Genomic DNA, 23,835 nt, shown 5'->3' with positions numbered 1-23,835 from the left:
TATATTAAGTAATGCCCAAAATTGCTTCATCATAAATTCTTCCATTTTGACAATTAGCAATTCGCAATTACTGAAGGGCTTTCCATGATCATTGATTAGACTGAATATCGATTGCCAATTAGGTTAGCTAATTTCATCAATACCATTCCCATAAAAATTATCCACTACTGATGAGATGCACATAGAATTAAGAAGATATAAGTGTTTTGAGGGATGGATATTAGGAATCTAAAAGAGTTATTTACTCCCACAAATTGCTTTACTATTCACTTGATTCAGAATACGTAAAAGAGACCGTATGAGCTTCAAAATCTTTCTAGATCTCACTAGCTCTCTTCTTATTAGAGGGCACCCTAACCAATCCATTGGTACGAGATATTGCCAACTATAGCATATGAAAATTTCATACTCTCACACACCTCAACTTCTCAACTACTGGGTGATGATGGGTTGGAAATGCTCATCAAAAACTTTTATTTCAGAGACTTCCAATCAGCGAACACCGTCTTCTTGTCTTTTACCAGATAAAACGTCCTATCTTGAATTCACTGAATTATGAAGCACTTGCATTTTTTGTTAATCATTTCTCTTTCTCTTCTCCTTCGTGGCTCTTTTTTCCTCTGCTGTATCTGTTGGAGCAGGCATTCAAACTTTTAATAAGTGTTACAATGTTTATTAAATGTGAGGAAACATTCCGTTCTTGTCAAACTAAAGTTTCACTAAAAAACTGTACATAGTCGGAAAACATTTCTCCCGTCTAACAGTAAAATTTTTCATAGATCTTCTTCCATTACAAACAGATATTTATACCCAATACCAAACTTCAGGACAAACTTGATTCAGATGAATATTGCAAGCAGTCACCTACGGCAATGCCACTATAATTTTTTTCAGTCGTTGAATATGTTTTCTACATGCCCATAACCTGTTTGAGGTATATACTTGGAATCTAAAAGTTATTTACTCCAATAAAATGCTTTACTATTCACTTGATTCACGATATGTAAACTAAATACCACATGTGATTATTATGGAGGCTTCCGCAGTGATTAAATTGATGATTGATTTCCCGGTTTAATTCCGCCTTGACTCATTTTTGGCGATGACAGTTTCGGGCACGTTCCAGCTCCCATCAGCTCTCATGTTTAATTTATTATGCATTTCGTTTTTATTCTTGTACACATTCGATTTGGACCTGAAGACGGGAGCTGGAACGTGCCCGAAACTGTTGTCCGCCGAAAATGAATCGACGCGGAAATAACCCTGAAAATAATCATCAAAGACCACATGTGCTTCATATTCTTTCTAGATCTCACTTTCCCCCATTTAACAAGGGGGCAACCTAGCTGCTCAATTGGTATGAGATAATGCGTACTCATAAGAGAAATATTACATGCTCCTACAAAAAGTAAGAAGTTGATATTTTGACCTTTACTTCATATAATATTCTGCTCATATGAATTCATCTCAATGAATGGATGGCGTAACTTATTTTCATGTTATTCCAAAGTTTGTGGGAATTTAGGGTACTTATATTTTTCATGCTTGCTTGGTACTTAAGGTTCAATTGACTGCAATCTACTAAATCAAAACTCTTATGAATTAAGTTGATGGTAACTCTTTTTTCCTAATAAGTACAAGATTTTAAAGTATCTGTTATTCCATCCTCAAGGTAGTTGGTTTTGTAGGTCATCATTTACTCTATGAATTACATTACCAATGTTCAAATCTTTGTTGCTGATATTTATACAATTCTTTGGACCATGAGTTTTCAAATTGATATTAAGGCCTGGTAACATTTTAAATTAACATGCATAAGTTAATGTGTAAATGTATGAACATTAAATGTACATGGATCGAGTTTCTGTGGTGGGTAAAGGCCTTCCCACATAATGGGGCGGGTTAAAATCTCAGTGGTGTGGAGCAGGTTTTTCAGAGACTGCCCATTTCCTATTTTCATTGTTTTCATATCAGACAACGATATGGTACCAAGTAACCACCTCTCCTGTATGAATACATATGTAATCAGAAAATGAACCTGTTCTAATTTGATCCTTGTTCTTGTACACGTTCAATTGCAATCCAAAAAAATCATTCATGTGTTGGCACATTAAGTCATAAGTCTTGATTTATTGTGTAACCATGCCTAAGTACATGGAAAATCATTTGCCTGTATTTTCTTTTTTTTAGCTTTTTTTTTCTTTTCTATATTGATCTAAACATGATTTATTTCATTTATACAGACCCCAGCCTGTCAGCTACCAGAGATAAGTCCAATCAGGGAAAAACACCTGATGGTAACATGGGAGGGAGTCAGCCTGATGATGATAGAGCATTTTATGAAAATCTTCCCTTCCATGGTCTTCAAAACCCTCCAAATAAGGTATGTTTGATGTCCTAAATTGACCTTTAGTAAAACTTAGATTAGCTCACGGTGATCACCTTAGCTGGTCCAATCACGTAGAGCAGAGTACTCTGCACTGTTATAAACTCTCATGTTTCATTTATTATTTTGTTTTAGTACGTTTCAGTCTTCATGCTTCATTTAAGCTAGTTTTAAATCTCAGAATGCTATGGGAAAACTCAAAAGATATAGATTCTGAATATTATATTGCACCATTTATTTGTGTATAATTTTTATGTGTGTTTAAATGCACTCTATGTTTGTGTTTACCTGATGAATCACCAACTTATGGAAGTCATCATGCATCGACAATAGTTTTGGCACCTTTTTCATGTGTACTAGTGCTGCTCAAATTTACTAAGATGAACCAAACAACTGATAAAGTTATGAAATGAGTTCTGGAATATTGCTTCTATCCCTGAGCCATTTGAGTAGTTATTGGGAATAGTATTACTGAAATAGTTACATCCTCTGTGAATACAACAGCTAATTAAGTAGCCACTTGCAGCATTAGGAATTTCCTAGCTTTGAATCAGATTTTAGGCAAAGATATTAGGATAATGAAGTGATTCATGGGAGGCCATTAAGTGATTTATTATGTATGTTTTTCAAATTGTGGTACAACTTAATTTGAAAAATTTACTTTGATTTTATTACTGCATATATGCCATGTCACAGCAATATTAATATGTATAAATCAAATGAGATACATTTTGAGAAAGACAAAAATTAATGGATGAGTACTTTCCTTGCCATTGTTTTCTTTTGATTTAGCCCAAAGAGAGACTCAATGTTATTCTAAGACCTTGTCATTTTTGTATCTACCAATTAATTTAAGATAAGCTGCTAATGTTAGTCATGTCTCTCCCACAATAGTGTTGATGTAGTGACAGATGTAATGTTCTATGGACAGCAAAATTTTATATCATATTTTGGTAATAATCACTGACTCGACTCAGAATATATTAATAAATCTACCTACCATATACATCCCAATGTATGAGGTAGCTCAAAGGACAGCTCAAAATTATCAATTTTATGAACATATGCACAAGTGATAATTTATATTTATTAATGAATATTTCTCATATTTTCAAATAATGAGAGAATTACGAAAGAGAATTGAGTTCTTTATGTCTCTATGAAGAGAATGAACTTCTGTTTTATCTCGATCGCTGGCTTGAGCCAGGAAAATATGCAGCAAAAAGTAGAATTGGCTATAATAGTCTTCCTACTTGTACATGTAGTATGAAATGCTTTGGAGCTATTTAGGATGCATGAAAGAAGAAGATAAAATGGATTAACTATATGTAAGTAACGAGGAGGCACTAAGAAGAGTGGGAGAAAAGAGAAGTCTCCTAAAAACCTTAAGACAAGACAACTTAATTGGCCACATTCTGAGACATGATGGCCTAATGAAGACAATGGTTGAAGCACAGGTTGAAGGGAAGAAGGGCAAAGAACGGCCCCGAATGAGTTATATAGGACAGGTTATAAAGGATCTAAAAGAGGAGAAATACACTGCTATGAAAAGACTAGCAGATGGGAGATAGGAATGGAGGGCTGCATTAAACCAATCTTAGGATTGTTGACTAATGATAATGATGAATCTCTACAGGATTTTCTTACAGTATACTCTCGTTATTACAAAGTTCACAGGACCGAAAAACTGGAGGTTTGTAATAACGAAGTTCGTATGAAAGTTTCTTTTAGGAATCATCGAAAAAAACATACCTACTTTGTGAAAATTTCTTGTCTCTTCAATCTCCCGCACTTATAATCTTCAGAGTCAAGAGTATAATATATGCCATTAATTATTGCGTAAGTCCTCGATAACCGAAGAAGATGCATTCCGAGACCTTTCTCGTTAGTTGATAAACCTATACAAGGCATCAAGGAGGCATCAAGGCATCAAGGCATCAAGTATTTATCCTGCAGAATGCAACACTTCATCACAATCGCACGCTAACTCGCGATTGTAACGAACTGATTTAGCTTGCAACGTAGCTGGGGCTGAAAAATCACTTTCCACAGGAAGACAGAATGGACGAAACGCTAATCAGTTCCTGACTTCACACCGGATTAAAACACCGGATTAAATGCTACTTTGCTCAGATTATGCCCAAAGTGCAAGTTCCTCTACACCACGTCGTGTCGCATCGGCAAACTTCAGAGGCGCCAAATTTTAAATTTCCGGCACGCTTGAAATTTTCGAATGTTCTCTCTCAATGCAAAATCCCTGAAAGTTCATAAATCCAATGTGCTTAGGAAGAGGATGAACTTATTGTAACCAACTGTACGTCCAATTTACGAGCGTTAATGAATGGGTCACCATAATTCCCCAGGAATGAAGCTTATTACATGATGTTGCGTGCAGTTGAAGTATCTCCTTCTGAAGAAAGAACCAAAATTGACGCTCTTGGGCACAGTACAAGAAGAGCACATAAACGTAGCTTAACAATGATTACGTAGCGTTGTGTATATCAACCTAAATGCCGTTGCTTTTTCTCGGAACTTCTTAATAAAGTTCATTTTGTAACCGCCGGGATCGGGACTGAGGTTTGTAATTTCTTAATAACAAAAATTTCGTAATAACGTTTCTTTTACTACAGATTGGATAGTCATTGGGACCAACAAATTGCTTTGTAATAACGAGGAATACGTAATAACTTTGTTCGCATTGACGAGAGTCTAATCTGTATTAAATTCAGCACCCACAGGGTGGAAGAAAATAAAAATAAAAATTGAGCTAAATGGTACAGGGAATATATTTCAAATAGGAGACAAAGTAGGATGAAATACTCATTTTGATAAGTTCATCCTCTGTTATCATAATAAGCAGGGGTTTGACTCTTTTAACCCTTTAGCTGAGGCAGCTTCATTACTAGTCTCTCACTCAGTGAGGAAATGTTCTTAAGAGACCAACCCTCAGGATTCTTAATGGGCATAGCAAGTAGAAGACACCTGCAATCCTCTCCAGACCCTTTTCTTGAAGGCCCTGGCCATTCAATCTTATAATCACAGGGTCAAATTTTTTAGTAAGCCTGTGGTCATATTCAATAAGCATTACTTTAAAGAATAAATGTGTAAGGTTTTATCAGGCATAACTTCATGAAATCTATTATTTATGCTGAACCAACACAAAAAAATCTTCCTCAGGATGATTGATCGGGTTTTGTGGATCAGTTGACGAATTTTTTTTGTATTCATCTCTTCGATTTGATTCAATGGAAATCATTCATTTTTATCCTCTTCAAGTTGGACTTCTAGAGCATATTGTACACAATTGGAAAAAAGATTTGTACATCCTCTGTATTGCAAAGGACCTATTTTACTATGTTTTAAAGGGAGAGTAAACTTTTGTCTTCCTCAAGGAATAGTTTGAGCCGAAAAGCTAAAGAGTGGTCAGCAGATACAGAAATACCCTTATGACTAGTGAGGTGATCAAATTGTTTGGAATCTTGGCAGTATTGATGAAGTGAAGCTCCATCTATCAGAAATAATAGATTAAAAAGTTGTGACACTGCTTTTAAGGAAAGAAACCAAGGAAAGCCATTGCAAAGAAATTTTTTTATATTAATTGGCTCTAAACACCAAATGGGCCATGGCTCGAAGTGTTTAATGTACAGTGAAATTTGTCACTTCCTGTCAGGAATTTCTTTCTTGAATTTTCATGCCTTGGCAAGATAATATTAATAAATTCTTAGATAAAAGTTGTAGATCTTCAGTAATTTCCTCAACATTCATTCGTTATTGTTAGAAAGACAGCATCACTGACATTGTCAACTTCTTCAGGTCAGTGAAAAAGTTAACTGCAACATTGGCAAAACTTACATGGAAAGAACAATAATTAATCAGGAAACCTAATCCGGAAAGTTGACTTCATCACATACAATGACGCAGGGTAACCTACTCAACCAGCTTGATAACTGGCTGTCCAGGAAATCTAGAATACATAGCTTGTATGGAGAATGGACCCCTGAAGATTACTATTTAGGGAGTTTGTGTGTTCAAAAGCACTGACTTTTTGTGTTAGCTTGCTACTTTTGTTTTGCATCCTTTTACTGTGTGCTCTTTATATTTTGCTAAAAATTTTGCCTGTGCATGGTTTTCTTTCTTTATACTTTGCAGTGTCCTTCCCCACCAAAACTTTGTGCTTCACATAACCTGAGCTCTCAAGCCAATGACTCCGACCCACCCCCGATACCTCCTCGCAAACCAACCAACCAACAGCCAGCAAGCAATATCCCCCAACCTCCACCGAGTATCACCCAACCTGCCCCAACTAGACCCCCAAGCCAATCAAGCCGTGCTGCATCCTCAGGCTATGGCTCCACGCGGAGTTGTGCCGGAAATGGGCGTAAACCTTTACCCTGGTCTAATCTCACGTCAGTCAGACTGTATAGCTCAATGAGACTTGCTCGAGATCGTAAACGGGCCAACCTTCCGGCCAAATCCTTCTCTTGGTCAAAATGGATGCTGGGCCATGGCACGATGCAGCGATTCCGCTCCAGGGCCGTTGGCCATCTTGCCAGTATCTCGGGAGGGAAAGGAGATGGCGAAGATGAACGAGAAGCTAGGCAAGATGAGGGTCATACTTCCAATTCGACCCAAGCCAATAATGAGTCGGTCTTGGCTGGCAATCCCTCTTCCCCATCCACTTCTTCCCACCCTGTACCTGCTCCCAGGACTGGCACCCTGCTACGCTCAAAGCACACCTATCAGAATGTACCTGCACCCAAAAATACCCTAGAGACTTCCAGGCTTCAGGTCAGTTATGTATTTGTTCATTTTATTTTGCTGCATTAACTTGTAGCCAAAGCATGTTTTGTGTATTTGTACCCTTTTGCAATAATGTGATAAGTATTTGACTTTTCATGAATTAGATGACTTAGGGGAAGTTCAAGTATTATGTAAACAATCCTAGAGGATGGGGGTAGTTTGTAGTTAACAAGTTAGTTAACAGCAAGCATCAGACTAGACAGTAGCAAGTTATTGCTTCTTATCTTATTCAATATTATCCTATGTAGGAATCATGCAATATTGCTAGCCAATCACTGAAAAAATAGTGTTTCTTTAAAAATGTGAATATAAAATATTTGGCCTCCGTAATGAACACCAAACTTAAAAAATCAAAAATCTTTCTAAAGCAAGTAGGGTAAGGGTTTCGGCAAATGCTTATTTTTGCTTTATGGGGAGAGTAGAGGGCAAAAATGTGAATACATAATACTTGAACACTACCTAATAGCTTGTGTATATTATAGTCAAAAATCAATTTTCCTCTTGTCACATATTTCCAATCTAATTTGTAACTAATATTAATCATTTTTAGCGATCCATCTTGAAATTATTGAATACTATTTTAAAGTGGTGCATTGTCATTTATGGCATATTCAAAAATTTATGATACCCTTTTAAAACCTTGGATACCCTCTGTGATTTTGCCTACTACATATATATATATATATGTGTGTATTGCTTAGCATGCTTCTATCTAGTCAAATTTTTTAAATTCTATTCACCTACATACTGCTGTTCATACATAAATCCTTGAAAAAAATTGCTTACCAAGCAATGGATTGTCCAATGTGTTGTTTTGGGTGAATCTCAGGGGGTTGATTCAGTTTCACTTAACACACTGAGGGCAAAACAATGTTGTCAGCAGTGCTAGATCAACTTACCCACCTGAGAATATCAAAAAGAAATATTTTTCCATGGTTTTTTCCATGGTTCCATTTTTCATTCTAATGAAATTTAATTGTAACTGAATTTAATCAATATATATTTTTTTAATTTTTAGAGAATTATTGATTTGATATAGAGAAAATATCTTTCACCCCATGTTGTCCTTAACACTTCCAAGTTTATTTTAAAATAAACCACCTGAGCTATATATAAATGTGTTTCAGAAATTTATATAATTTTTTTGGCCGACAGACTAAATTATTACTATTGCATATTCATGTTAGGTAAATGGATATTTTAGGAATTCAATTTATTGAGTACATACCTAAAATTGTTTGGTAGCAGTTTGCATTTCTGGGTTGAATTCATTCTGGACTTAAAGCTCTGTAACAATTAGTTAACTACCCCCATTAATGTTATGTATTTACAAATTCATTTTACCATAACTTGTTATCGCAACTTCTGACCCTTGATAAATTTAAATGTACGAGTCGCAGGCTTTTTTAAATTGCCATTTATACATGGTGACTTCAATAAATGTTGTGAAACATGAAGGACTTGAATAAATATTCTGATATATCAACCATAGGTGCAGTCTAGTAATTCTGTGGGTAAATTAGAGGGGAAACAAACTTTAATTCATTTGTGCATTCATTTTTCATTTGTTACTACATGTTTACGTGGAATACTTGTATGAGTATTCTGATTCTAATGCATTTACATTTCATATCAGGAGGTGCATATGTATTTCAATGCTTTTTAAATTGGATGCTATAGAGTTTATATGACCAGTGTGATATCCCATTGTCTTACATTACATTGTCTTGCATTACCTATTTTTCTCTAACAAATACGAAGTGAACTGAAATTAATTCTTGTTGCCTTTGCTAATGTGTATGAAATGTTCTGAGTGACATTAACTATTTGCATAACACTTTGAGTGCTTCACATGGAAGCAAGGACTTCCCTGAAAGGAAAGCTGAATTTTCCTCATTTCGTTACTTTTATCTTACATAATCTATCATCTAAATTTTAGCTTTTTGGCTTCCATTACGTATTCTAAGCGCCAGCATGATAAACATATCCATGGCACTCAAAGTGTTAAACATTTTAACTCTACCTAACTTGACTGTGTGTGAATTAAAATGCATGTCTTTCTCCCATGCTACCTGGTTTGACAGGTCACCTCCACTAACAGCACTAGTCCATTCTCCATTAGCATGGGCCAACAGTGGCAGCAACACCCAAGTAGCAACAACTGTGGTAGTCTCCATAGGGGAAGCAATCGGAGCGCCTCGCACGCCAACTCGAGGGGGATAGGGGTTGGCAGGACTGGGGCCGAGAGTTCCATTTTGACCCCCATAGCCCCAGTGCCCACATTGTGTCCCCCAGGAGGACAACAGTCCTGCCCTCCTCAGCAAATCCTCCGCCCAAAACCCCAGCACCACCATAGCAGGGAGTGGGGCGATCCGAGGCGCATGGCGACGGAGAGCTTGCACTCAAACAGGCCCGCAAATGCCACCAACTCCCTCACGCGGAACGGCGTGGACCATTACGCGGGCAATGGCTCGACTCACCGGCACCGCCACGCAGCGGAGAGTCCCATATCCATGCATACACTCCCGCATCAGAAAAAGAACCACCACCACCATTCGGGAGGTAACAATCAGCATATTCCGGCATATAATGACAGTGCAGCGACCACTGCAATGTCAGCTGCAGGTGGTATCATGTATGCAGACCTATCCCTAAGGGCTAACGGCTATCCAAGTGGAGGGCCGATGGCCAAGGGAAGGGGGGGCATGGCAACGTCAGTTGGAGACAGGAACTCTACTGAATATGCCGTGCTCAAATTTCATGATGTCGGCCAAGAGATAGATGTTTGAGGTAGGTTTGTGAGAATTACAGTAACTTGTTTTGTACTTATTTCAGTTGGTTTCAGGAATTTTTCAACCAGACAACTGTAGGTATTCAAAAAGTCACCCATTAGTGACTGTAAAGAGCATAATTATATCAGAAGAGTAATCATTTGCTCTGATCTGGGTTTGAACTAGAGTCCTTGTTTAGAAGAATTAGATCAAATCTTGTTACATAACATGAATTAGGCTGGGAGACCCTGGAGACTGCATTCAGGGCTTCGATTGATTGACTTATTATGAACATTCATATTTCAGAGTTATACAAAGAAAATCATCTTAGAACTGCACAATATTTCAAGGTCGTACAGAGGTGATATTGCAAGAGAGATATTTTGCCAGATGTATGGGTATAGGTATTTGTTTTTCCCTGAAATAGTAAATGACTTCAATAAATTCTGGGTCTAACTGAACTCAGGTAGTCATATCACTCACAATGCACACCTAATTCTTTCCCTTTAAATTCTTTGCATTATATTCATTACAAATGACTGGTGACCTAACACCACCCACCTAATGCCTATTGAGGCTGTTTACGGCTTAGCATTTAGATGTGCATAATACCATAGAGTAAGAATAATAATAAGTACTTACTCTATGATAATACTCCATATTTTTTCATTGTGCTCCCACTGCTAAAGCTAAGGAGGCATCTTCATCGCTTTTGCCATCTTCAGAGGATATGGTAGTACACTACCGATGGCATAAGTCGGACTTGGCATTGGAGGGTGGGATAAGGTTGAATAGGACACTGCACCAGGCAGTGAAACACTAAATATCGTTTTATAGCGTGACTGTATAGTATACATATGTTACAGAAAGTTATTATTCTTTCATTTTTATCATTAAAATGAAGGTAAATTATCTTTATAGAGAGGCAATAGAGGTGTTCTAAGAGGAGTATGGAGGGGTTTTATCCCCTTCATCTCCCCCCATAGCCACACTATACTGCTCATTACTATACATATATGCAATGCCACTTGGAAGGCATGTTTCATGCATATAACATCACAGTTCCAAATCTAAATCCATAGAATGAATGTGAAGTAATTTACTATAGACAAATTTTAAACAATAGCAGTTACATAGCTGCCCAGAAGAAATTCTTTATAGGATCACCTGTAAGATAACAGAATGTGCAAAAATTTACAGTGAGAGAAGATTCCTTTGTAAATTAATTGATATGAGAATTTGTTGTAAATTTTTGGGATTTTGAATTGAACCCAGAAGTAGGTACATAAATGATTTTTCCTCATGTGAAATATTTGCACTAAACTTCAGTCAAGTTAGAGTGGGAAAATTAGAACGTATCCTATTCATTTGAGTAAGAGAAGAAGTTACAAATTTGAATAAAATAATGACCTTTACTTTGTACATCATTCAAAAATTTGGCTTTATCAGGGAGGTCATATTAGTCCCTCTCCTTGACATGTGAAATTTGCACATTGGGGTAGGAGAACCATCTTTTTCTTAAGTTGTCAACTATTTATCTATGCAGATAATTTTCTTTGGCCTAGTCATTACTATATACCAAGCTTGGCGTTGAATGTTCAATTCAAGTATGTCAATCAGGTTTGAGGTTTGAGTCTGTGAAGGATTAGTATCAGTACTCTTCACATATTCCACAAACAGGTGTATGTAGAGGCTCTGAAGACAAGAAATCCTTCATTTTTAAAGCAAAAATATTCATCATCAGTCGATCAAGTGAAGGCTTATTTCTTGTTTTAACCAGTATGCCAAAAGCCTAAGCATAAGTTTGTGAAAATACATAGCGCATGTTAAGGTATGATTCCTTAGTAACCACTGAGGTAGCTTGAGCTGGGTGACTCTTAACTCTGGATAAACTGCACATGCTTATTGCAGACTAGGGGCCAGCCAAGCAGTTGGGCCTTAGGTCGTAGCCAACTTTTCTGAGACACCATCACATTGCATATTTCAGGTTGCTGTTCTGTCATTCTGCTACATCCTGGATGCCATATTGTGCGAAATACTTAGAAAGCATCCTAGATCATGAGTTTTGAAGAATAAATCTCTAAAAACCAATATGCAGAGGAATTTTTCACCCTCAAAATTGAAATATGAATGTAGAATAAATTTGTAACTCATCGCTATATTATATTCCATTCAGTTAGTGCTTTTACTCCTTCTAATATTTCAATGTTCCAATTTCACATTGAAAAGGTTAGTCAGGAAATAAAATGGAGAAATATATTTATGATGGTTGATTAGACAGGCTCAGTTGAGGCTAAGGAATTATGTATTTTATTCTATACTTTCTGAACATTGTCGTGAGATGCTTGGGCCATGTGGCTCTATACATCATTAAGAAATCACACCTTATCTGTTTCTATCATATGTCAAATGGTAAGTTTTGGTATTTTCATATATTTCTGATTTAAAACATTATTTTGAGATGATTTCACTTTCCTTGAACCAGGTAGGAAGGGTTGCAACTAACTATACTCCACACATTTGACGTAATAATAATGCAATTTGTTTCAGATCTATAATGAGGCCTCTATAACATAATATTTGCTGTTTTCTTTTTCTTATTAATCATCACTGAAGTAAAAAATGCAGATAAACAGAGTTAACCTTTACATGGACCAATATAAAACAATATCTTGTTAGGCATCAGCTAATTCATATTTAGAGCCATTAAGCTTGTCTGGCATTGAGTAAAATACATAATGTTTGTCAACTGGAACAAGGTATATTAGTAGTTCAATGGTCATTTGAAATATTTTCAAGAAAATTCAACAAAACAATTTTGCTGCATTGATAGAATCTTGCTTAACTTTTAAGTAGGCTACTCATTTTATTTTTCTGTGTTTTTGCAAACTAGCATAGATTTACCATTAAATTTTTTGGCTACTCATGATCATTCAGTATGTAACAACAAAACTTATACAAGCATTCATTATAACACACAGCATGGGGAATTTAGGTGCTCAAAAGTTACAAATTATTCCATTTTTTTATTTTTGATAGCTGTAGTAACTTTTATTTTTATTTTGTTCTCTCTACAGGATGAGCCGAAAACTAAAGCCAGTGATACTTATATTTACTAGGAGATTGAGATTACATAATGGTATTTATTTTAATGGATTTTTTCAATTAAAACCCTGGTGATAAACAGGAAAGCATGATTTTTGGTAGCTTTTGAGCACTGCATTTACCATTCCCAAGTACTTGCATGAATGCCTATGTGTACGTACTTAATCTCCCAGATACTTCTTGCCAACAATTTGAAAATGTCTTATTTTATCTATTTACTCTGATGCGTAAATTACCAATTGAAATTTTTTGTATTATCATTGGCCTTACATAAATTTTCTGAAGTGGAGACAGTCTTTCTCAATTAACCTTGAGGTGTGTCTAATGGAATGGAAATTTTGCATGAATGAATAAACCTTTTGGTTGAGAATATTATAAAAATGATTTGCATTGGGTTATCACTGTTGCTTTAGAATCACATTTCCAACTTCATTATGATGTAATATGTATAAAGCTGATTTTCATGGTAGTTCTGGCTGTAATTCCATGCATTTATTAGGCATTGGTTCATTAAATAGTGCAAGGGGTGGTTTCCCTGTTTCAAATTTTCCATCTTTCATGTACATATTTTTGACAATATTCAGTGGTAAAACGTTTCAAATCAAGGAGTATCAGTTCAGAAATAAATTAACTTGTAGAAGTATGTATGTATCCTGATGAAGGCAAAGGATGCATGCAGCACAGTGATCGCAGGGCATCACAGAATTTTCCATAACGTTAATAAGAAACTGTAAAGCATTAAACTGGGACAGGGTCTCAAAATATAAATACGTAGTTCTAATGCATAAACATGCTAATCAGAAGAGCATTTCTGGGAGTGGATGTACAGGTGGTTTCAAGTTGCTGAGAAAGAATTAAAGAATACGCATTAGTTGTGGGGGAATTGAGTGGAAAGTTGCATCAAACCAATCTAATGATTGCTGACTGTTGGTAATAATAGTAATTACCATAAAAGTAGGAAGTAATGTAAATTACCATAGATAATCTAAATTCATTTTGAAGTGAAAACTAGTACTCATTTGTTGGATTGATGCTTGTTTGTTTAAAATGCTTGTAACAGCAAAAGGTGACTGACTTATCCTCCCTCCGGCCTTTTTTTTCAAAGATTATCTGAACTTAACCAACTCAGTGTATAAACAATAAGCCTTGAGTGGCAAATGCAGGTTTTCTGTAAACTTACTTGCTTCCATAAACAATGTCCCTTTTTGTTTAAACTTTACTTGGGCTCACATATATATGGTATAAGAAAACTCACTTAAGAAACTGTTCGAAGGATATATCTCATTGCCCATTCTCAAGGCTGAATGCAGCATTTTTTAAATTGGAAAAGTGATTTTAATCTACAGTTCCTTCAAAATAGGCTCTTTAAATGATTAGGGTGTAGGTAACAACAAAGGCTTTAGAAAAAGACAGCAAACAGCAGTTCTCTTGATAATGCTCCCAGTGGGAGGAGTGAAATATCAAGGGAAATAACATGGATGTAGTATTTAATGAAAGGAACTCAAGTAATTCATTATTGCTTATTAAAAATTTTCCCTTTGTGAGAATATAAGGGACTAGGATATTTTAAAAAAATATTCCATGTTGCATGTACCAATCATTCTCTCTGATCCCTTCTTCTTTCAAATTTAGCAATATTGACTTTTGTTTCAGCCTTTCCAGCCAGAAAACACTGACCTGGTCTATGCTGATGTTGATTACCGATCCTATGGGCCCATCAACTATAAGGCTGCCTCCATCGACGCAGCCAAGGATGCTAAAGGCCTTCCTGCCTCTCCGCCCCCAGCCCTGAGTCCGCCTCCTGTCAAACCTCCCCCGAAGCCTGCCAAAGATTCAAACCGAGGCCCAGCCGCTATTCCCAAAGAAGAGAAAAACTCAGAGGAGAAGCCACTGAGCACTTCTACCACTTCCCTGCTGTGATCTGCCTCAATTGCTGTTAAGCTTGGGTGTTATTCATTTGTCATTAATGTTGAATTTTTTAAAAAGAAATGCTTTATTGATTTTCTGATAGAATGGTGTTGCTTTTCTCATGGATGGTTTTGATTTGATCAATATTTTAATGTATTAATAGCATCAAAATTTCATTGTGTGTGATGAACTTTCATAGGTGTTACGATGAGGTTCGTTGCAATCATGGTGACCTTTTTTTTAATTGTGACTGGATACATAATAGCAGAAATATGCATAATTGATGTCATGTGCCATGTCTTTAATTTTGGTGTTGCAGAGAATTTTTCTTGGGGGTATGCAGTCGTTTGATGAAAAACGTCTCCCTCCAAAGGCTTAAGCATGAAATTTTGGATGCAAGGCATTTTGGTTACCACCTATTATTGGCTTCCACTGTGACCCTATTGCTCCCCTCGGCCCAATCAAGTGGCTGAACAAGAGGCCCCGGACGTATCTACAGCTGGTAATCCGTGAAGTAGAGTGGGGGGAGTAAGGTGGTGACTGATTTACAATGGCTGAGAGACTTGTGCAAGACTTAAAAACCATTAGGGTTTCATCCCACATTTAGTGTTTTGTACAGTGACAATGAGTGCTACCGGGAGGCTATGTGCCTCGAGTGTGATGAAGAGAAGATTTAAAAAATTATTTAGAAATACTATTATTCAAGAGGGATTTTATAAAACAATATGCTGTACAGAGAGATTTAGCAGCTAACCAGAGAGTGGGGTTAAGAAAGAAAAAAAAACTGAAATTGCGTCTGCTCTTTGTAGGTTGTGTCTTCTTTAAGCTAACCTTAGACATGTTTGAAGCAAGGAATTAGATTTTTTAAAAGAGCTGTGAAAGATGTGTGAAAATGCCACTTGCTAGAAAAGTGTCTGCGATATCACAAAATTGTGGATGTGCGTATGCGTGTGGAAAAGATTGTTCTTTATTATTATAATTATTATTATTGTATCGCGGCTTCCACTTGTAAGTAAAAAGTTAGACTTTTTAATAGTGCCCAAAGATTTTAACAGCTGAGTTGAAATTAACAATTACATTGTGCCATGTTGTTAATCTGTCCCAACCACCAAAGAATTTTATAACCAATGAGAGATGATTGAGATCTTAATAAATGGTGGATTCTTTGGAAGATAAAAAATACAATGTTTTGTGTTACATACATGAGGTGTTGTGTATTTTTAACGTATTTGCTTTTCTTAATAAAATTTAAAAGACTACTTGGAAATCAGACAGTATCTAGATTTAGAAAGTATTTCATACACAAAATTCCCTTGCTTTAATTCTGTTTTCCTTGGTGCCATCAGATGGAACAGTTCTATTTAAAATGTGGATATGATGCATAGTTTAATTCAGAACGTTAATAAAATCAGCAAACAAATGAGGACAAAGAATTAAAATTATCATGAATGCAAAACAAATACCTATCTTCAACTAAAAAATCAACAGATACATATAATACTTTGAGGATCAATATCTTATTGAAGCATGTAAGAATTGTTACTCCAAAAGAGGTTGGTATTGATTTTGACCAGAATTTTCCTGGAAGATTAATTGAGGTGTACAGAAGTATCCTGGTAAGTTCCATGCCCCACCTAAGTTGATCTGCTGTCAGTGAGGCGGCAGTAAAAAAATGTGGTAATAAAATGATAACGAGCATTTTTTGAAGGGCACTCCAAAACTAATGCGCATAAATTTCCTGACTCCAGAAACTAATGCACATAAATTTCCTGTCTCCAGAACTCAAGGTACTTCCAATTAATGGAGTGCATAGAAGCATTCTTCCCGCTTCCATTACAATTATTTGAACACAATACTGATTGTGGTGAGGTGGCAACAGTTCAATAAGATGGCGGATACAATTCATGTCGGTCAAGCGCTGTGTTTGAGTTCCTTTGTTGTGAGAATGTGACGGTTGGAAACATGACACAAAAGGTTGAAGAGGGTGTATAGAGACAGTGACTCCATGGGGCCTGAGGGGGCCCGAGTCCCCCCAAAAATTCGTTATAGATGTGAGAAAAAATGTGTAAGGCTTGTCGATTTTCCCCGGAGTGTCCAGATATCGAGATTCGAGTTATCAGGGTTCTAACGTTGATCGTATGACTCTTCTAAAATGATTGAAAACTTGAAATTCACTACTTATAAAATTTACTGGGGCAAGGTCCCCGGTTTGGGCCCCCCCAATATTTTTTGTAAGTCGATACCCCTGTATAGAGATGATGATTCTGATCATGGTACAGTTAGTCAGTGGGTATAACGAGTATCTTGTGAGAACGGACACGCCAATGTTGAATACTGTAGACACAGTGGTAGACCCCATACTGCATAAACACCTCTTATTGTTCAGTGCGCAGAGTCAGCATTTTACCAAACAAGAATACTCGCCTTACTTCCGAGGTGGCGAAAAGCTATTGAAAAGGATGGAGATAATGTTGAAAAAGGACATGCTGTTCCTTGAGGATGGGTTGAAACACTGTAAAACTTGGAAGGGCCCAGCATAAATTGAGATTGTGATTTCAAGAGATTTGGGTGCATTAGTTTTGGAGTGACCCTTGCATATGGACAACTTGTACTTTACATTATATGGCTAAGGTATGCGTTGGTAGCCAGCTTTGAAAAAGTTATGTTATAGAGCAGGGGCAGTCTGGAGTGATTGGGGCCCTTGGCTGGGGCTCATGATGGGGCCCATCTTACTGGGGTGGGGGACTCAAGGGGTATCACAAAATTTTAGAAAACTGCATTGTACTGAATTCTTTAAAAAATATATATGTATATATTTTTTTGATTTTTTTAAAATAGGAAAAGGTAACCATGGAACTTTCTGATATTATTGTGAAACAATCAAAATACCTATAGGCAAGGGTGGTACGGGGTGATTAGGGGCCCTCCTCTGGAAAATTTTAGCGAAATTGTATGCCCGGAAATAGATTTTTATGCCATTCTGGCTCTTAACCCTTTAACATCCAAGGGACATATCTGTCCCAATTTTTTAAAATTCTCTCAAAATTCAATGAGGTCTATGATTGTAAGAATTGGTTTCATTAAAGAATAGGCTATTTGCTTCTAGTTTTAATTTTTTTTGCGGTATCCTTCAGATATTGTTGTTTCTATATTGTTAAGAACTTTCATTTGAAATGCTGTTTACAGAGCGAGAATTTGATATTTCATCACAAATGAATGAGAAGGTCAATTATAACAGAGCCTCCAGTTTATCGTCAATGTGTATCTAGCCTATGAAGTTAGTGCAAAAAACTTTGCTACTATGCTTTAGTTTTGAAAAAATAGTGTTTTTTTATGCAATGGGAAATATGCCCCAATGGACCATTAGGGAGCCATAATTGGTATTATTTCGCGTAAATTGATTGGTAATTAAATGGCTATCGATATTGGCACTGTATGGACGGTAACTGAGGTTGAATGAAGTACCTACCTCACATGGAGATGGGTTTTAATTTTTGCTTTGTGACTGTTCTGAAAATGGAAGGTTGGAAGAAATATGCTGCTTGCTGTGTCCCAATTTATAGTCATTGTTTTCAGTATTATGCCTTACGCTTGCATGCAGTTCCTGCTCTCGGCATCATGTTCCTCGGCAGAAGGGAAAATACCTTACGTTTTGTATACCATGTCTAGATAGATATCTCATAGTGTACATAGATTTACTCATATTTATTACCCATGCACCATCATCATACAAGGATGTACAGGTCAAAACAATAGTCCGAAGTGCATAAATTTAAATAATAAAAAAAACCCTAATTATTCTACATCCTCTACAGGCACATTATTCTTGAGTAATGTGGTCGTCACTCCACCACACATAAGACAATTTGCTTCCCCGATGGACTAGAGCTACCTATAGAGCCAATTAACCTAAATCAAGCGATCAGCTCAGAAGGAAAGTTATTATAGTATGGAAGAGTAAAACAGATGAAAAAGAAGAGAAATCTACTATCACCAATTATTAAAAAATCAATCATTAATTTCATAAAATCATTCTATGATTAAGAGATAGGAATAGACCTATTTTCAACATCTCACTTAACCCACGGTAGCACGTGCTTTTATTGTGATGCGGTAGCACGCGGGGCGGGGAAAAGACCGACTGGTTGTATACGGCTAAATAAACACTAATAAGCACCATATAAACCATTTGTTTGACAGGTTCTGTTGAAAAACTGTTTAACATAAGAATCATATGCATTTTAAGATATCAACATAGAAAACATAAAAGAAAATTTTCTAATTTCAAGAAAAACATTGCTAGTTACAACTCGCAATCAGTCATCAACTCCGTCAGCATTTTGGGAACATGATATGCAGTTGAAAACACAGTGCTACCGGCAAATGAGGTTTTTACACGTATTCCATGCTGTCTTTGTTTTTCTATTTTTTTTTAGATGGGCAGTAAGCACATCGGCCATCAGCATGGCATCTCATGTTATTGCCTCTATCAGGTAAACCCCATATTTCCCGTTACCGGAGTCGCATAGATAATTTGATATTTTGCTGTTTCTCCCTTTTCAGCATGTAATCTCTAGTCAAATGTCTAACAAGAGTATTCAAATATTCCCTCCGACTGACCGATTTCCCTGAGTTTGCTTTGTAAATAACAATGCCATTGATCGCGCCAATGTTCAACAAGGTAAAAAATATTGTTAGCGGCCATCGGCATGATATGCGAGAGACACTGTAATTAGACTGTAAACGGTCTGATACGTCTACACCACCTTTTGTGGAGTAGTAATACATTACAATTTCAGGTTTTTTTGTTTGAGGATCCACAATGTCATCTCGATGCATTGTTGACAAGAGCAATACAACTTTGTTAGGTTTAGGTTTGTATGACACTAGCGTCATTTCTTTTTGAAAACCAAAAATACTATTTCCAACTACATATTCTATCTTTCGACTTAGCAATAAACATGGGTGGAATCTCTGCCTTATTTTTCTTATCGTTCCTACTGTTATTAGACCATTTTTTAGAAGATGAAGTGCTAACGGGTAGGACATGAACCAATTATCAAGGGTGACATTTCTTCCAGTGTTATAAATATACTGAACCAGTCTTTTTACAACTGAGTCTGGCTTGTAATCAATTTTATCTGGCCCCTGGTTTTGTTTTCCAACGTACACTTCCATATTACCGGTGTAAAATGTTTTCGCATCACAACAGGCAAATATTTTTATCCCATAATTAGACGGCTTGTTCAGCATGTAAACACGGAAACTGCATCTACCTCGGAATTGTGGAAGCATCTCATCTATTGTAACTGCTTCACTCATATTATAATTATTCCGGCAATTACTGACAAAAGTTTCGAATAAGTCCCTAACTGGGGAAAACTTGTCTTTTTTCTTCAATCCATTTCTTTCGTTAATGTTATCAAATCTCAACATTCTCAGCAAAAATTTGAATCTATTTACACTCATTACAAGTCTGTAATATTCTGTTCCTGTTCCATCAGCTCTCCACAGATCAAAAATATTTTTATGGTTGGACTTTTGCACCCCAGCTAAATACAACAATCCCAAAAGGGCCTTCAGTTCAATTAGGTCCGTTTCCTTAGCATCCCTTTGATGCAGAAATCTACCCTGCACACTTCGAATTTTTATGTTTGTGAAGGATACAATATCTGATATTATTTATTTTATCTGGAGAAAAAATTTGCCAAGAACCCAAAATATCCGATATATTTCCTGCGTTACCCACAGGTCCAGGTAGACGTTTCAGCAAATTGTATCACTCAACTCTGCATCTTTTTGTTGACTTCACAGCAGACCACTCCGTCACACCGTTTTTTCCCATGAAGGAAGAATCTCTTGTCGCGGGCGGTTGCTCATCCTCACTTTCCTCAGAAAATGACTCGTGGTCCGACTGGTAAGTGGTGCTGTCGCATTCCTCTTCGTCGCTCTCACTCAAATCTGCAAATTACTCTTCACTTGCATTGTCAAGCATTACCAGTATATAATGTCTATCAGGCTCACTCATGGTCGGGAGTCGTATGCCCGGCGTTTTGATTCCTTATTGAAAAGAGAGGTATTTATGGCATATTTATGAACACATAGCAATATATATGACACTACAATTGTGACATTCACCAGCTCTGCGAATGTAAATTTTCAATTACTTACAGTTGTAATTACTTTGGCGAGGTTCACTGGTACAGGGCGTTGGACACAAGGTAGCGATCACCAATTGGAACTAGCGTATGCTTCCCTAACGAGTTTTTTTCAGAGTGAATCGAAGAGAAATATATACCCAAAAGGTCGAACCAAGAGAGGTATACTCACCCGTACCTAAGTCATCCTCTCCTGCGACATTGTAATGGGCAAACAAATGTAGCGAAACAGCAATGTAAACTGAGAGATTGATCGAGGCGAGTCTCAAAACTCCTCAAGCAGACATTGTAACGTGAAGGCACGCGCCAGCGGGGATTCAACCGTAATGGAGTAAAATGTAATACAAAGATTCTTTTTCATATTTACGGACTGTAACTTGAAAAGAGCTCAGAAATAGTAGATTAGATTAAGCGTCGAACAGAGGGGGCCGCAGTGTGCCGAATAGGAAATTTTTTTTCCAATGGGCGGGGAATCATCGCCCACGCGTGCCATCACGGGTTAAATGATGAGGTAGAGTATTCATTCACTTTCCACAAAACACATAACTCAGGGTTGGCTATACTCTGAAAAACAGGCTACCACAGCACTCAAGAAAAAACAATGTTTTCTGAGGTGAAGGATTGTTCACCGCATTTTCCAGCAAACTGAAAAATAATTGAAGGATCCCACAGAGAAATAAAAATGTATTTGCTTTAAAATTAATATATTTCCTTGTGTTGGATCCCTTTTAATCCAAGTGGTCCATGTATTCCTGAGATTCAGAAAGGCCCTTTTCGCTTGATTTCCGATTTAACAATATTTCTCCCTGTAATATGAGTATTTGTGGCACGTAAAGTTTTGCTAACCTTTCACCAGAGAGCAGTATCTAATCTTTCTGAGCTAATCGCTTGATCTTAATTTAATAGCAGAGGAAATTCTTTTCAACATACATAATGTAGTTTGAACACAAAGAAATTTAAATTCTTTTTTGCAAATATTTCCATTATAATATAATTTCCCATCTTTCTACTTGGCCTACAGTCAACAGTTATTATTTTCTACACAAATATTTTAATTTGTATACCTTCATCAATATCAGTACACTCATCTTCTTCATGAGCCTGAATGAAATAGATTATTAGAAGCCCAAGTGTTATTCCACAGTTTTGTACACTTTGTACCATTGGGTTGGGCATACAAATCTTGTAGCAATTTTAAATTTTATTCAATTTATCACTATGGTGAAAAAATTAAAAATGTTCCACTGTAGCAAAACTTATGCATAATTTTTTTTCCACCTGTTCCAAAGTTGCCGTGTTTCCCTTGGTGCCTTTACATTGAGAGGAGGATAAAAGCGATGTCAGGATTTTCTCCACCTTTTCTTTCCTACCCTTCTTTTATAGCGCAAATGGCTTAAGCTGTTGAATTACAGCATGACCAGCAAAACGCATACTGAAGTATATTTCTTTCTGAAGAAAGAACCATAATTGATGCTCATGGTTCTTTCTGAAGAAAGAACCATAATTGATGCTCATGGCACAGTAAATGAGGAGAACTTAAATATGTATAGCGCAATGATTATAAGGAATTTTAGAGTATATCCACCTTAATGCCGTTGCTTATTTGTAGAACTTCGTAATAATGTCCATTTTGTTACCGCCGGGACGGGGACTGAAGTTCATAGTAACATTTCTTTTACTGTATATTGGGTAGGTCTTTTCATCGGGACCAGCAATTTACTTCATAATAACGAGAACTTCATAATAAGGTTGTTTGTATTAGCAAGAGTCTATTGTATCTCATTTAAAGCTTACTCTGCTATTATGACATTTTAGATCATATTGGGTAGACATATACCAACATGTACCGGTTTTTCATGTACAGTAGAATCCTGATTTAAGGTTTTTCAGGGAGGACAAAATTTAAAACACTAAATGTGGAAAAACACTAAATGAGGACCTGCCATTTTTTCAGGTTTTAGGGTCTGCAATGATTGGAATGGCTTTTTATGAATAAAAAATATTATTTTAAGTAACTAATAGGTGCTGAATGCAGCAAAAAATTCTTTAATGAAATGTTCACTGCCCTATGAAGGTTGGATAATACTTTTCAGGAATCAGCTAAAAAAATGGGTATAGTAAAAATAAGCAATGAGAGGATGACAATTAATTGTCATCCTCTCATATAACACACCACCATATAATTGTCATCTTAAGATTGTTGTTCTTTTGTCATCTTAAATTGTTGTTCTTTTGTCATCTATAATTGTCATCTTAAGAAACAATTAATTGTTTTAATGAAATATTTTACGAAAATTCTAATTAACATCAACTTAAAAGCATTCCCACACAGATTATTATTATGGACATTAGTGATTCCATTTTTATGCATATTTCAGTGGTCTCGATGAAATTTAGAATTTTTTCTGTAAAAGTGGCATCCCAGTAAACACGAATAGCTGCAGCAGCGCTGCACAGGGGTTTCACAGCTGCAAGTTCGTTTCCGTTTCAATGAAGCGCGGTAACAGCGCTTGTGCAGCGCTCTTTCGCAGCGCGCTGGCGAAACATGCAATTGCAGCGCATCAACAGCGCATGCGCAAAGCATGCCTGCAGCACGCTGCTGGAACGCTGCTAATGCGAGTTTGTGCAACAATGCAACAATCCTCCGCTACGCGATTGTTTACCAGGGTGCTTGGGAAGTTTACTGAGTCTATGGCGGCCAACGTTG

The 23,835-nt window shown here is 36.6% G+C and overlaps 1 protein-coding gene across 7 annotated transcripts in view; it reads left to right on the top strand.

Annotated features, from left to right (window-relative positions):
• Positions 1-16,237, top strand: part of LOC124166984 (hemicentin-1) — a 316,617-nt gene extending 300,380 nt beyond the window's left edge. For 3 of the 7 annotated variants that reach the window (XM_046544736.1, XM_046544737.1, XM_046544733.1), the window contains 4 exons: positions 2,244-2,383; positions 6,536-7,174; positions 9,271-9,976; positions 13,035-13,096. In XM_046544736.1, the coding sequence (XP_046400692.1) occupies positions 2,244-2,383; positions 6,536-7,174; positions 9,271-9,975 (1,484 nt within the window). In that variant the 3' untranslated portion in view covers position 9,976; positions 13,035-13,096. Of the gene's footprint in view, positions 1-2,243; positions 2,384-6,535; positions 7,175-9,270; positions 9,977-13,034; positions 13,097-14,715 lie in introns of those variants that run through there. The other 4 variants (XM_046544734.1, XM_046544740.1, XM_046544738.1 and 1 more) reach the window with 4 other exon arrangements.
• Positions 16,238-23,835: the final 7,598 nt, after the last annotated feature.

Source organism: Ischnura elegans, chromosome 10 (genome assembly GCF_921293095.1).
Source record: "Ischnura elegans chromosome 10, ioIscEleg1.1, whole genome shotgun sequence".
In the NCBI taxonomy this organism is placed as follows: Eukaryota; Metazoa; Arthropoda; class Insecta; order Odonata; family Coenagrionidae; genus Ischnura; species Ischnura elegans.
This window is presented reverse-complemented; position numbering and strand designations above follow the sequence as displayed.